Here is a 15,825-nt window from a genome sequence, read left to right on the forward strand (position 1 = left end):
ACTTTTAAATTTGTATACTGCTCAGGAAAAACTGATGACCAAAGATTCTCACATGATAGAATCTTTATACTTTGGGCACAGAGTTCCCTACCTCCTTCCCTTTTTTCTTCCCTCCCTCCTATCCACTCATCTGTCGTTGTCTTTCTCTCTATTTCTTTGTTGTCTGTCTTTCTCTCTAAATCCTGAAAGAGAAAAGAAGTATTTTACTAACTTCCACTTAATTTGCAAAGACATCCATGCACATGCATGGTTTAAAAATCTATTTTATTAGGCTCCAACTTTCAAACTGTGTCCTTTTAAGGCTGTACATCCTCATATGAATACTCCATGGAGCCATGTCTCTTAGTGGCTGTGCAGCAGAACTTTTAAAATTCCTGCTTTTACTGCCTGCATGATTCTCAGACAGGGTGACATCCCCCTCACTAGTCTTTGTTCTTCTAATCTGCATTATTTATAAAATGTGTGTGTGTGTCACTCACTGTGCTGATTCCTGATTCGGGGGAAAATAAAATTTAATTAAACACACACAATCAGGACCATTTTAAGATTTTAAGATCTTTTTAGGCCTGAGCTTTTTAAGAGTTGGAGGCCCCATTGGATATTGTATTAAACATAATAAAATGTACATTCCACCTTAAACATCTTTTTATCATTGGATTTGAAATAATTTTAGTTTGCTTTTACAATTATTTGGCTATGGGTGACAATTTATGGGTGGCTGTGACTCTATAGTCATTATAGTCTGTAATTGGGAACTCTTGCAAAGATTGGAAATCTTACCTACAAATTGCTTTCAAAGGCAATGACATTTTTATGAATACAAAATCTAACAATTAATGAAGTTGACATAATATTCTACATTTTGGACATTTAAACATTTGTTTCAATTTAACAGTTTCTTTTCATATTTTGAGGCCAATACATTTTTTTCAAGTCTCAAATATTTTTCTGGATTTTATAAAGCGTGATAGCTCCAGACACTATGACTAGGGACTGGAGGGGTAAAGGACCCTGCCTGTCCTCCCTATCTTGAGGCTATTTAGCTTGAGACAGATAAGAAAACCAAGAAATACAAGATAGGGTGGACTGAAATGATTCATGCTATGGTAGAAATATGTGCCAGAGGGCATAGGAGCACAGGTTTCAGAGTGCTTAATTCAGACTCTGAAGGAGGTGAAAAGGGAGGCTATCCTGGCATGGGTGAAACTTGAGCTGAATTTGAAGTCTAATAGAACCAGTGAAGAGGGAGGGTGTGGAAGATCATTCCAGCAGAAGGAAGAACCTGTGCAAAGACAGCGAGCAACACAGAGCATGTAGAACTAAGGTGTACTGTGTGAGTACATGTGGGGTGCTCATGGGGCATGTGGCATTGGGGGACATCCCCCTGTTGGGAAGGCAGACCATGAAGGGCCTTGTGCCCCAATAAGAAATCTTAATTTTACCTTGATGGCAATGGGGAGCCACTAAATATTTTGAAGGAATCAGGAGTGGAAAGGGTGGAAAATATCCAAAATGGTATTTAGGAGGCAGAAATCACAGGTCTTGACTCTCTGTGATGTGGATGTCTTTGGAGACCTCCCCGTTTCTGGATGAGTTGACTGAGAGGATGGTGATGCTGGCTCCGTCCCAGGGTCAGGACTCACAGGGCAGCAGGAGAACCCATCCATGTGCAGGGGGATTCTCCTCTAGGCTCTTAGGCCACTCTGCTGATGCCACAGAAACCTGCAGGAGCGTTTTTAGGAGGTAGAAGGAAACATTGAAAAGAGGGGACCAGACACAAGTCTTTGATCCTGGAAGAAGCTCTGTTTGAAAGCAGCAAAAAACTTTGTATGTGGATCTCAATTTACCATTTTCAGGCCTAAATGTGTCCCTCATATTCTCAGTCAGCCTCCCTGACCAGACCAGCTCCCCCCACACTCTGTTGATTCCACACATCCTAGGAGCTCTTGGCCTGCCAGGAGCTTTTTCTTGCTGCCCAGTCATCTGTGAATATACCTAATTCAGAAGGTGAGTATATTTAAATGGCTTCAACATAAAAGGCAGGTTGCCAAGCAACTGGGAATCTGAAATACCCTTGTCAGGTTATATAAGTGAAACACTGGCAGGCCATGGCTGTAGTCATTTTGATTGGAAGAGCAACAACAATAATAAAAATAATCCTTGTTCTCTTCTTATTTTTCTGTTATTCTTTTCTCCCTCCTATCTCTGACCGTAAACCAGCAGCTCAGCCTTAATTTTAAAATATAATAGCTTCATTTAAACCAACATATGCCCATAACAGCTGTTGCTTCTGCTTATGGAGTATCTCAGCAGCTAGGTTACTTTCCCACTGCTGACTCCACCCCATTCCTTGGACACCTCCAGACATCCCAAACAACCTGTACTGTTCCAACCTTGCAAGAGTAAAAATTTCCACATCTTGAAGCAAGAAACGCAGCTATTAAAATTTCCTGGCACGGTTTCGGTATTAAACAGCTCTGCTCCAGTGTCAGGTGGTGACATACTTTTTTGGGCCTCAGACTCTTAAATTTTCTCCTCCTACCTTATTGGTCCTTATGACTCAGGACGATTGATATTCATTGTGTTGTTCTCACTTGGTGGTTTTTCTGCTATTTAGATATCTTAAATAGCTGGAACTGGAAAAGGTTTGGGGGAAGCCTACGATTCCTGAGAGAAGCTGCACTGAAAAGAGCAAGTTTGCAGTTTGTAAAAAGGATTGTATTGTTCGCTTATATAAAAATTCCATTGCATGTTAGTTCACATTCTCCCCTCACTCTTATCTTTTCCCTGCCTTTCTTACATCCTGCAACAAAATTGACCCAGAAGCCCATTGTAACACTACAAGGGCAGAAACGTTGCTTCTGGAGGGAACTCTGCCTATGGAACCCAGAGCCTGCTACCTCCAGGAATTTAGATCCTGTTCCTGTTCAAATACTTTTTCAGGTATATAATGTGGGAAAGAGTGGAGCAAACAACCTTATGTGTACTGAGAGCAGAATTATTTATTAGAATTCATTTTAACATTTTTTGAATGAAGTCAATCGCTTTCTCTTTCTTCACGATTCTTATTTTAGGCCTTATAATGTGCCAAACCTGGTGAAAGATAATAGAGCGTAACAGGAATGTGTTGGATGAGTCTTCATGGAGCGTGAAAAAGATCCCCTTCCCATCTCATGTTATTTATGTTTCTAGAGGCTATTGTGATGCATAGGCTCTTTCAAGATAGTGTTCAAGCCAGGAGCCCTGGAAGGAGATCCTTAAGCCTTGGCCATGTCTTTATAAGACATTCATTCAGGAGCAGCAGGAAGTGATTGGTCTCACCCTCAGTGGCCTATAGGTGCAGGCAGCCTTCCTGAGACCTCCCGGAACTTGAGGGAATCAGTTAATGCTTTTCTCCAGGCAGCGGTGATTCTATTAAGGAGATCTGGAGGCAAAGGAGCCCGTAGCAGGAGATACAAGTGAGCCAGCCGGGTTGAGGTACAGTTGTGAACATCTCTGAGATCAGCTGATGGATTGGTGGTGGCGGGTGCACAGCATCTGTCTGCAATTTTCCTGATGGGATTACACACATCTCCCAAGTGACTGTCATTTCTGTGTGTAAATTTCTCAAACCCAATCCAAATACTATATTATTATACTGTATATATTATGTATCATTATAGCACAGATGTATTATTTTTTATTTCCAGCATATTATAAAATAACAAAATCTGCAGAAAAATCTGTACACTTTGATGCAGATGAGGAAATGCAGATGAATCTGCTCATATTTATGCAGAGTCTAAAATTGTTATCTCAGTGTCGATTATACCACTTCCTCTTGGTTATCTGAAAATTGCCCAGGAATAGATTTGCTGATTCTCTTTTCATTTATACCCATTATGTGAGCCCACTTTCTTATAGTTCAGAGACAGAAGGGTATAAAATAGGAAGGCGAGATTACCCTTTGCAAAGAAATCTAAGAGTAATATTTCAAAATTGGGTTGTTTCATGAGAAAGAAGGCAATGTAACAGAATGTTTTGTTTTGGGGGGAAAAGCCTTATTCTTTTATTCATTTTCTCAATGTCTCATCTATATTTCATTGGTATATAATAAGCTTTTACTGTTAAGCGTGGTGAAGGGTTTCAGTCAGAAAGTTGATAGAAGGTCTAGGGCTTCAGTGTTCAATATAGTAGCCATGAACCTCATGAGGGTCCTGATCAATTAAAAGGGGTTAGTCCAAATTGGGATGGGCTGTAAGTGTGACACATACATCAAACTTCTTACGACTTGGTACAAAAAAGTTCTTATCTTATTCATCATTTTTTCATGCGGATTACATATTGAAATGGTAGTATTTCAGATCTGTTGGGTTAAAATTTATTAAAATTAATTTCACCTTTAAAAAAAAACAATATAGATACTAAAAACAAAAAATGAAATTACCCATGTGGCTTGCATTATATCTCTGTTGGGCAGGGACAGCATTGCTACTCAAAAGTGTTATTTCCTCAGACCAGCGGTTTCAGCACCCCTGGGATCATGGTAGAAATGCTATCTTGGGCACCACTCCAGAGTCATTGGTGCAGAATCTGCATTTTAATAAGATCTCCAGATGATTTATATGCACATTGCAGTTTGAGAAACACTGTTCTAGTTGAGGAAAGTTTCTGAGACCTATGTTCTCTCACTCAATGAATAAATACCTATTGGTTTTCCATGGGAAAACTGCGAGTTCTTTGAGGACAGGCACTCTGTCTAAAACTCTCTGGTATCTTCAATCCTTGGTACCGTCTTTGCCATACAGAAGATACTCGATCAATATTGAATAAATGAGTGGGCACATGGTCTTGCCTTACACTTCATGGATGGAATCCTCCTCAATGGTTACGTAAAGTGAGACTCTGACGGGTGACCACTATTGAGGTCAAATAATTTAGTGATGTGCTGGTATCTGAAGCACAGAGCAATGTGTTGTTGTCATATTAGGAACCTAACAGGTATCCCTATCTGGACTTTTACATCATTACTCTGGCTGTGGTATGGAAAATGATCTGAAATGGAGCAAAAGGACAGATGAGATCATGGTGCTTGGTACATGGTGTCCTCCTCCTCATGCACTCTATTCCACTCACGTTTACTCAGTCCAGAGAGTCCTTGCTTAGACGTTAACTCCTCAAAGAGCTCTCTTTCCTAAAATTATGACCCCATCCTTCCTCTGTCATTCTCCATCACCTCTCTCTGCTTTATTTTTCTTCTTAGTACTTACATGATGTTATTGTTACTTACACTAGACGGTAAACTCTTTATTGGCTGGAACTTGGACTCTTTCACTCTTATAGTTCCAGTCCTTATTACAGTGCCTGGTTTATCACAAGAGCTCAATAAATATTCTTTGAATAAATGAATGAGTGAATGAAACCATTAATGAATATGTTGTGACATAACTGGGCATAGAAGGGTTAATTAGAGGAACTACTTATAGTTCATTATACTTATCTATGAAGCACACATTTTCTGAATAATCCTGATGTGCACAGTTTTAGGAACACAGAAATAAGATACAGGAAGCAGACAGGGTAATGGAAGAGACCAAACGTGAAGCTGGATGACAAGGTGGCGTGGTGGGTTGTGTGCAATTGCATGGATAACAGGCCTTGGGACCCAGGAGAAGTGAGTTGCTTTCTTTGCCTGGAGGAATCTAGAGAAGCTTAAGAGCAAAGAGCAGTAAGAGTTTGCCAGACAGAGCAGTGGGGTGAAATGGAAAGGATAAGGTGTGTTTTGGGAACAGTATAAAGCAGAATGAAGAATATGCAGTTCAGGAGTGTCAGGAAATGAGACTAGACAGTCGGGCTGTGACCAGTTGGTGGGACTTTCCATGAGGACACAGTTATGGTTGGTTTTAGATCACTTGGGTTGCTATGTGGCTGGAGCAGACGGTGAGCAAGAGGTTGTAGGCATACAACGGAGAAGAGGGAGGGATGCATATTTGAGAGGGGGTGGAGCCTTGGAGGTCCTGGGCGTTAGTGGGAAATACATTTACTTTAAAAGTTTCTTCCCTGCTCTGAGTATTATTACTTATATTTTGTAAAGAAGCTTAACAGAATTGAGAAAAAGATTCCTGGGCTGCCAATAGGATGATCGCAATCCTTCAATTCATTTCCACAGCTCATCAGCTACTAAGGGCCTATGGTGGGCCTTTGCCTTCAGGGCTTCCTCCCTGCTGTTCATGTGAACCCCCAGGGAGGTGAGTGTGGCCATCAGCATCTTCTCCCATGCCAGTCGGTGCATGAGCCCCCACAGCTCTTTGATGAAAACTAAGAAATGTCTTCACAGAACAAAGTCAGAGCATCTTAGATTCAATGTCATTTGGTGGTATGGAGGTCACACTTCAGGCTTTGGGAGAAACGCAGAATGCAAAGTCTGAGAGGGGTAAGGTCTGAGGCTACTTCTTGCCACTGGAGGAGGGTAGGGGCATAGATGAGCAATTTAGGGTGAAACTAGGATTTTTTTTCAGCATTGGCAGTGACTATGAAGACAAACAGTTTGGAAACTGAAATCTGGCCAATTTCTTATTCTGATGGTATATAGGTCAGAAAGTTCATAGCTTAAGAGTTTGTAAAAGAGGGTAAGAGGGCATGGGGGCAGACAGACCCTTTTCATCTGGGAGGGAATTGTGCCCCAGAGGCTGGGAGCAGCAAAAGTGATCCAGCCCACACTTGATTGTTCTGAAGCTGATTATTAGCAGCGATTACCCACACTTTGTTTTCTTCTGCTGCCGCCTGACTTTTGACCACTTCCCTACTTATTTGCACTCGCATCTGAATATTGGAAAAAATAAAAGAGAGACAGAATACAGAAGAATATAATAGAATTAAAGGGGGTTGAAAGCATTGGCTAAAAAATTTAATTTTTATCTCCTGTATTTCACATTACCATTAATAATCATTGAATTTAATGCTCCAAATGTAAGAGAGCCTTATGCTTAGGTCAGGAATGGAGATTTCAAAAGATTTTAATTTTCTCAAATCCATTCAATTAGTAAGCGGCAGAGCCAGACCTCAAGCCCAAGTCTCCCATTTCATAATTTATATGGTACTTGTTTTTCCTTCAATATATCATGTTTTGTCTCAATAGGATTCATTTCAGCCTTCCTCTTAAATATATACACACAGAATAATTCATGATAAAATGAAAAGAATATTGGATTTTGATTCAGAACTAAGGTTTTTTTTTTTTGTCTTTTTGTTTTTTGCTATCTCTCCTCTCTATCCTTATAGACAAGAAGAGAATAATAATATCTGTCTTGCCTACTTCACATATTTGCTATGAGTACTGAAGATATTATAACATAGGTGAAGTGCTGTCTTAACTTCAAGGTGCTGTAGAAATACCATGAATGTGTTTATATATAATCCCACACATATTTCAACAGACCTGACCAAAATTGCTTGTTAATGTGTCAGATATTTACCAGTTGTTATAACATAGCATGGATTTAAAGGACTCTTTATTTCATAGTATGGAGGAAATTCTGCCTAAGACATGGATCAGGAATAAGTGATATAACCTTTGGTGAGAAAGAAATACTTCATTGTATGCAGGTGTTAGGATTTTTTCCCTAGAGGTTTCAAGAGAATCAACAAAAAAGATTTAAAAGAAAGTTTAAGAACTTGGAAATTCAAATGAAAACTTGCTCCCTTCTTTTGGAAAACATGTGAAATGAATACATACAATGGAAAACAAAAACACACAGTCCTGTTTCTGTAAAATGAGAAGACAAATTTCTAGGTACTTGTAAGGACTGTTAAAAGCAGCCAAGTTCTTGCAGGATCTCAGTGGACAGTATGCCACCAGTTGTGGGAAACAGTATAATGTATCAAAATTTTCCCACCCCACCTTTTAAAAATTTTTCTCTATTCTCAGAATCTTCCCTCATTGACACTTCCTTTCTGTTCCTGTTCCTTGTCTTATTTCTCACCTCATTGATGTTCAGTCAGGTCATTTTCATACATTGTCTTAGAGGTTTGTTGGACTTCATGTTAACTGACTTCACCTTGATATCACAATCTACTCTGCCGTCCATTTCTTCTACCCCTTAACCCCACTATTTAACTCTTAAGACAGCTCCAACAGGAAGCCCCATCTGATCACACGTTTGCATAATGATTTTCCATGGTGTTTCCATAGCTTATGAGATTGTTTCCGAATTCCTTAGCATGTTCTACAAATACCTGAAGAAGCAGGTACAAACTTAGCCTTTTAGCTTCCTTCACACTCTTTCCTTCCATATAGTTAGTGCTTCAATCACACAAAATCACTTTTTTTCAGGTATTATTATGTATTTTATGACCTCAGTAGTTTGCAAATGTGTCTACTTAGGCCTTTCCTACTACATCTCTCCTTTCTTCTCTTCACCTGGCAAACATTTACTCAAACTGGACTAATATATCAAATGTTACCTCTTCCATGAAAATTCATTTTTTTACTCTTCCTCTTCTGTGGTGCCCTACTATTTGAAAATACTTTGCCTTTACAAAAATTGACACATGGTTATTGTCTGAAGAGCCAATCATTCCAGATAGGAATAAAGAAGACATAAAAGTTACCCAGATGACCTCCACTCACAGATGAGTCCTTATGTATAAATACCTTCAAATAAATGTTACAACTACACAAAAATGGGATCCTACTATGATGCAACTCTCTTCCTTTTTTTTTCACTCACCACTGTGTCACAGATATCTTCTTCTGTCAATAGAAAAAGATCTACGTGCCATTTTTAATGGCTGCATAGTATTCTGTTTTATATATCATTTCCTTAACTAGATTCCTGTGGATGTACATTTAAGTCATTTCCAGTTGCTTCTATTTTTATAAATAATGTTGTAATAAGTATTCCACTACGTTTTGAAAATGTTTTGACAAATGTCCCTGATCACATTGGATTGTAATTATCTGTGTGCCCTGTCTTTCCCACCAGACTATTATTAGTTCCCAGAAGGCAAAACCATTATTTCTCTTGGAATCTGCAGAACCCCACAGCGTGGTGGTGGGAATTTACTATATACAGTTGAAAGAAAGAAGGGATAAATAAATGAATGTTTATTAGAGTATACATGTATATCATCACACATGTCTTCAGTTTTTAGTCAACTTTTCATTGGCCTTTATCTCTCAGGCATTGTCTACTTTTTCCTAATCTCTCTTTGCAGATGTCATTTCCACTGATGTAAATTCAATATGCAGCTTTAAGAATTAGAATATGGCCAAACCATGACTCCCCTGTAGATCTGGTGTTCTCTGCAATAGATTTTATAAATTGCAGTGAAAAAATAAATAAATGCAGATTCCTAACACTTTTTGCCTGACCTAAGCAGAGATGAGTTACTAAGATTAAAATTGTCGATTATAAGGAAAAAACAAATGGTATGTGTATTGCATACTATTTACAGCTGTTATTTATTATGAGTTCCCTGGAGTACCATTTATTGCTACAATTTAATGGTCCCATAAGTTTAACTCACCAATATGACTGCAAAATTGTCTTAAATCATGAAGGGGAAGAGAGGAAAACAGCTAGAAAAGACTAAAATGTTGCATGTCTTCATGAGAACCCACAGTTTTCCCCATTCGCTTCTTCAAGATGCTAGTACAGCCTGCTAAATCTTGTGCTATATTACAGTATAGCAGATTATCATCCTGACTCTCTGAAGGAAAGAAACACATTGTTGATGTCTCTCTGTAAGAGCTTACATTTGGCTTACTGACTAATACACTGCATTGTACTGGGTATATCAGGCAATGGAAGCCAACTGGTCCAGACAATGAGAATGTTCAGTTAGTGTCAAAAATTTACAAGAGCTTAAGCTATTTTTTATTTCTTCTTGCTGTGCTGGGAGCACTTACTATTGTTGTCCAATATGCTGCAAATGAATATAGTTCAAAAACCGCAAAGAGAGTGATATGGAATTATATAACTGAAAATAGGCTACTGATTAGGTACAAATTAATCAAGCCTCTTTATTTCTCAACAAGCTTTTTATTGGCATGCCAACACAGCTTGCTTTGGAAGGAGTGAAAGTAACTGTGAGCAGATAATATAGTGGGAAAGTTGACCTCCAGTTAATTTTAATTGTGCTCAGCTAGCTAACTGTGTATCTCTCCCCCACCCCCCAAAGAGCTTATTTGGAAATTTCCAGTGAGTGAGTCATTAGTCTTGGTGCAGAACACCCCATCTGCTATGAACTGAATTTTGTGTTCCCCCGAAATTCATATGTTGAAATTAAAACCCCTGAACGGATGGTATTAGGAGGTCGGGCCTTTGGGAGGTGATTAGGTCATGAGGGTGAAGCCCTCATGAATGGGATTAGTGCCCTTAAAAAGAGGCCCCAGGGAGCCCCCTTACTTCTTCCACCATGCGAGGATGCAGGGAGGATTTGCCATCTATCAACTGGGAAGCCCTCACCAGACACCGAGCCTGCCAGGACCTTGATCATGGACTTCTCAGCCCCCAGAACTGTGAGAGATAAATTTCTGTTGTTTACAAGCCACACAGCCTGTGGTATTCTGGTATAGCAGCCTAGACAGGCTAAGACAAAATCCAATACTCAATTTCTTCAGAAACTTACATAACTCATCTCAGGTGAAAAATGATTGGGCTGGAATTTGAACCCTGGGAATGTGTTTCTAAAAGTTGTTCTCTAATCCACCATGGCATACTATCTCTGATTAGGCAAATGTATTATCTACAATAATGTCAAAATTATTTTTCTAAAGCTCATTCTTCGGTGTGTCTTTCTCCTGATGAAAAATCCTTTTTCTTAATGTAGTGATTCTCCATTGTTCTTTTCTGGAACTTACATGTTAAATATCATTCACATTACAACTCATTCTTTCCCTCTTTTATTCCCAATCCAGAAAGCACACCTGAATCCATGTTATTTAAAGTAATAATTATTATAGGGATGACTTTAAACCTGATCTTACATTCATATGTTAGACTAAAATTTAACAGGCTGTAACAGAAATATGATTATAATGGCCAAGCCAAATAATGATTTATTGTTTTCAAATATCCAGAAGTATTAAAAAAGTCTGAAAGTGTGGTGCATCTGCTTAAGGAATTTGTCAGTAAACCTGGCACTTTCTACCTTTATGGTCTCCATCCTTGGTATGTGACTTTCTCAACTTGGCTTCCTCACCTGAACATATCTCACCTATGGGCAGGACAAGGAGAAGGACAAAGGCAAGACACACAAGACAAGAAGGCATTTGCCGGGTGAAACTGTCTCCTTAATCAGTTTTCCAGAAAGACTCACTCCCTGCTACTATCTATATCTCTTTGGCCACTGTGTCACATGGTCACTCCCACCTACAAGAGGATCCATGAAGCTGAATATTTTATTCTGAAAAAATTCCTTCACCCCCCCGCCCCCCCCCCCAAAATCAAGGCTCTTGTAGTAAGAAAGAAGTGGAGAAAAGATGTTGGGCAGATAACCAGAGGTTTCTGCCATATATATAATATCATAAGCAAACATTTGCACTTTTACTGGTAACCAATGACTGCAGTGGACTCCATTACTGATCACAGGACACCAGTGAGACACTGAATTGATGGTTAAGAACATCTGACCTACAGGATAAAGTTCAAATCCCTAAATATGTAATGAAGGATCTTATCAATTTGACATTAGCCCACTTAATCTATTTTCCACCATCTCTAGCCCTTTGCTTCAGCCACACATAGCTTTTCTTCATTTTTAAATGCATTGACCTTCACTCCTCCATGTTTATACTTGTGTATTTTTCTTTGCTTAGAAGACCCTTTTCACCTTCTCTGTCTGGTAAGATGATACTCATTCTGCAATACTTAGTCCAAATACCGTCACATCTTTGCAAATGTCCTTACCTGTCTTGGTCAGATCTATTTTTGGTGCTTTCTAAACACCCCCATTAGCTCACTTGTCATTATTTGCTTGCATATTCGTCACTACTGACAATGCTACGGCCTCTTAGAGAACGAGGACTATAATTTATTCAACTCTCTCTACCCTGCCTCCTTCAGTTCCTGGAATATGCTCAAGAAACCTGCTTAAGGAAAAACATAACTGAATATTATTTCCAGTTGTAGATGACCTACGAGGAGCTGAAGTGACCTGTTCTCACCGTAGTCAGTAAAAATGCACTGATCTATGGCTCTTAAATCTCAACCTCAGTGGATTAATGACTGGTGGCAAAGTATGGAAGAGACAAATAGTGTGGGTTTTTTTTTTTTTTTTTGTCTTAGTTGATAATACAATTCAGCAACTTTAAAGTTTATTTCTTTATGTCTTATATTACCTGTTCTGTTATTGAGAACTGTTCAGTTTTGTCTTTCTTTGTACACAGTTGGAGACAACAGTTTGTACCCTCAAAAAGCCTACTGTTTAGGGCCGGCCCCTTGGCTCACTCAGGAGAGTGTGGTGCTGGTAACGCTGAGGCTGCGGGTTCGGATCCTATATAGGGATGGCCGATGCACTCACTGGCTGAGCTTGGTGCAGACAACACTGTGCCAAGGGTTGCGATCCCCTTACCAGTCAAGAAAGAGAAAAAAAAAAAAAGTCTACTTTTTAAGGGAAGAAAAGACATAGTTAACTCATACTGATTTGCATGATATGGAAAGACATTATTAGCTTATTAACCTTTAGGTTGTTTACTGGCTGGGGTATTTATACTTATCAAATATTTAGTACTTGTCATCAGAGTGAGTCCAGAAGCAATAAGGAATTGGGTGAGGATACAAAAGGAAAAGAGAGTCAAGAAAACAACAACAACAACACAAAATCAGACAAGTGGTTATAGTAGACATGGTGAATTCTTGGTATGATGTCTTCTCCTCCCCCTCCTTCTTTGAGTGTATGGGGTGCAGATATCTCTAACCAATCAAAATACCATTTCCACCTGAGTCCAGACATGGTCTCAACTCTACGAGGCTCCTAGATGTCTTCTATCAACGAAGGAAGGAAGTCAGCCCATCTTTCCCTCATCAATGCATTCTCCATGAGGTTGTTTAGATCAATGCACTCCTGTGGCTGGGCAGAGAGTGTTTTCCTGACTGCCTTTACAAAGTGAAGACAGTATTGTGACCCCAAGATTGAGCTTTCAGAAACTTTACTCTCTGTCAAATCTCTCTCAATGACTGGGTTCAGTGTCTTACGGTCCTAAAGTCCCCCAAACACCCCATCTGTACTTGCCTCCTATTTCCGCAAGAGAATGAGAGTGACCAACCTACTCACAGACTTCGTAAGTGAGGAGGGAAGACACTAACACATCCTGAATGGCAGGCAATACACTGAGTGCTTTATATTTACATATTTTTGTTTTTATAAAAAGTGCACGAAGTCAGTATTATTGCCCCCATTTTACAGATGAAAGCCTCAGAGAAATTAAGGATTTGCCTAAGCTCTCGCAGCTGATAAGTGATAAAGATGAGATTCAACCTCAGATCTGTGACACCTAGCATCATGCTATTGCACTCTGGCGAGTTAGTTGTTTCCTTAGGAGTCTTGATAAAATCTGCTTCTTGGCTTCTATTCATACCACTAAGTACTTATGCTTTTGATAACAGACTTGAGTTTTAACATTATAATCTCTTGAGTCTCGCAGATGATGGAGGCAGATGGAAAGTGGATAAATGTAGATCAGATATATATTAGAAGCAATCAATCTATTTAGGACTTCATGCCAGTCAAGTGTAATTCTGACCCCCTGAAGACTATCTTGATGTAGATGGAAAGCATATGTAGGTTTAATTTTCTTGTGTCTCTTTTTCTGCAGGGCATCGTCCATATCAGGTGATCACTGCCCGAGTTCATCCAGGAGAAAGCAATGCCAGCTGGGTGATGAAGGGGGCCTTGGAGTTCCTGGTCAGTAGTGACCCTGTGGCTAGGCTCCTGAGGGAGAATTTCATTTTCAAGATCATCCCCATGCTCAACCCAGATGGCGTCATCAATGGCAAGTATGTAAAGCATTTACGTTACCATAGTGATGCATTGTGGTTCACCCAGGGGACGTGATTGGAGAGGTCTTGGTACTCCGACAGGAATAAATCCTCCTGAGCTCCTGTTATCTGGTACTAATAACGCACTGTCCACACATGTTGATGTCGGTGTCATGGTTTCTTTGAATAAAAAGGTATAGAATCGTAGGTAATTAATGACAGAGGAAGTAATCTAGTCCAACACTCTCCTTTTGCGAAGGAGTAAATTGGTGTCCAGGGTAATGAAACCACTAGCCCAAGACACATGATGTGTTAGCAGCAAAGTTAGGGCTCAAACTGATTTCTTCACAGTTAAGACCAATGCTTTTATTCACTTATTAATGTTTACCACAGAGGAATCTTTATTTTCAATGTATTTTACTGGATTCTGGATACAGCTATAATAAGGGTGTCACCCTAGCGAAATGGAAGGTTGGCTGAAAAAGAGAAGGTTAGGGCATTTCTTCTCCTTCCCCAGACCCTACATGTCCCTTTGGAATGTATAATGGGAAAGATGATGTCCATGTCTGATAAAGTCTGTTGGAAAGAGTCAGCATTCTCAGGATTTGTGAGCTGAGGCCCAGACGTCAGGTCCCTGAGGTTACATGGCCAGTGAATGCGGGGTGGGGGGGGTGGGGGCTGGGGAGGGGCAGGATTAACATTCACAAATACCTGTCTGAAACTTTTGTGAACAAAGAATAAAGTCCCTTCCTATGGGATTCTTTTTATTGCAGGCATGGAGTCTGCATCCTGTGGAAAAACGGAATATAGGATAAACTGGAAATATTAAAAGAAAATATAACTTCAAAAGCTACACATGAAAAAATGTATTTATAATTTAAAATATCAGTTTTAAAGAAGCAAAAACACAAGCTTAGAAAACAGGAAATAGAGCAATATTAGAAAAGTGAAATAGAAGAGATAAAATGAGAATTACAAGGAAATACTCAAAAGAAAAACTTCAAAGAGATAAAATTGAAATGACATGATAAATAAGGACGATTTTAAAAAGACGAAATCGTTATTTATTTCTTTAAGAAATTAAATGTTAAACAGCTGAGAATAGACTAGCTTTAAAGGAGAAGCACAAAACTAAGATAAGTTAAAAATGTTAAAAATATAAAAATGATAAAATATAAAAAGAGGAACAGCATAAATTCCAGATAATGAAATACGTTAATCTATGCCAAATGCAAGCAAATCAAAGCTACAAACCATAAAAAATTATAATAGATAGAAAGAAAAAAGGCAAGATAACTAAGGCACCCATGTGTTTCTAACATGTCATGTTCTCCTAGCTTAGCAGTTTCCAGACTTCATTTGTTTATTTATTGTGGAGATTGTTTGGGGGCAGGATCCCTCCTCTTTCCATATGGTGATTGGTTGGCCTTCAAGCACGTGTGAGGATTAGGAGGCCAAATCTTTCACCAAGGAGCATCAATCAGGTCTCTGGCAGTAATTAGGCTTCTTAGGTCTCAACCTGGACAAGGCCCCACAGCAGTGTTCTCTGGTTAAAGAGAACTCAGCTGGCTCCTGCTATGTGCTCCTTTAACTTGGAGAAGAGCTCTGGGACATCAGTGAATGGCTGCTCTCTGCTTGAGTGGCCAAGGATTTTATTAGCCGGCTTTCTCAGCCTAAGTAGATGGGAAACAGCTCTGCAATGCATCTTGAGGGACATGATCCCATTTCAACATTTTCTCTTCCAAGTTGACTCTTTCCTGGTCTCTCCCTCCATTGAATTGTCTAGGGTCTGATAGAGAATGGAATGAGTGCTGGATTTGGAACCATAACTCTAGCTGGAAATTCTGTCCTACTCAGCTTCCTC

General features: G+C 39.4%; 1 protein-coding gene across 5 annotated transcripts in view; it reads left to right on the forward strand.

Annotated features, from left to right (window-relative positions):
* Positions 1 to 15,825, forward strand: part of AGBL1 (AGBL carboxypeptidase 1) — an 866,292-nt gene that overhangs the window by 301,792 nt on the left and 548,675 nt on the right. For all 5 annotated transcript variants that reach the window (XM_063089333.1, XM_063089334.1, XM_063089330.1 and 2 more), the window contains one exon: positions 13,799 to 13,979. In XM_063089333.1, coding sequence (XP_062945403.1) covers positions 13,799 to 13,979 — 181 coding nt within the window. The remainder of the gene's footprint in view (positions 1 to 13,798; positions 13,980 to 15,825) is intronic.

The sequence above is a fragment of the Cynocephalus volans genome, chromosome 3 (genome assembly GCF_027409185.1).
Source record: "Cynocephalus volans isolate mCynVol1 chromosome 3, mCynVol1.pri, whole genome shotgun sequence".
NCBI lineage: Eukaryota > Metazoa > Chordata > Mammalia > Dermoptera > Cynocephalidae > Cynocephalus > Cynocephalus volans.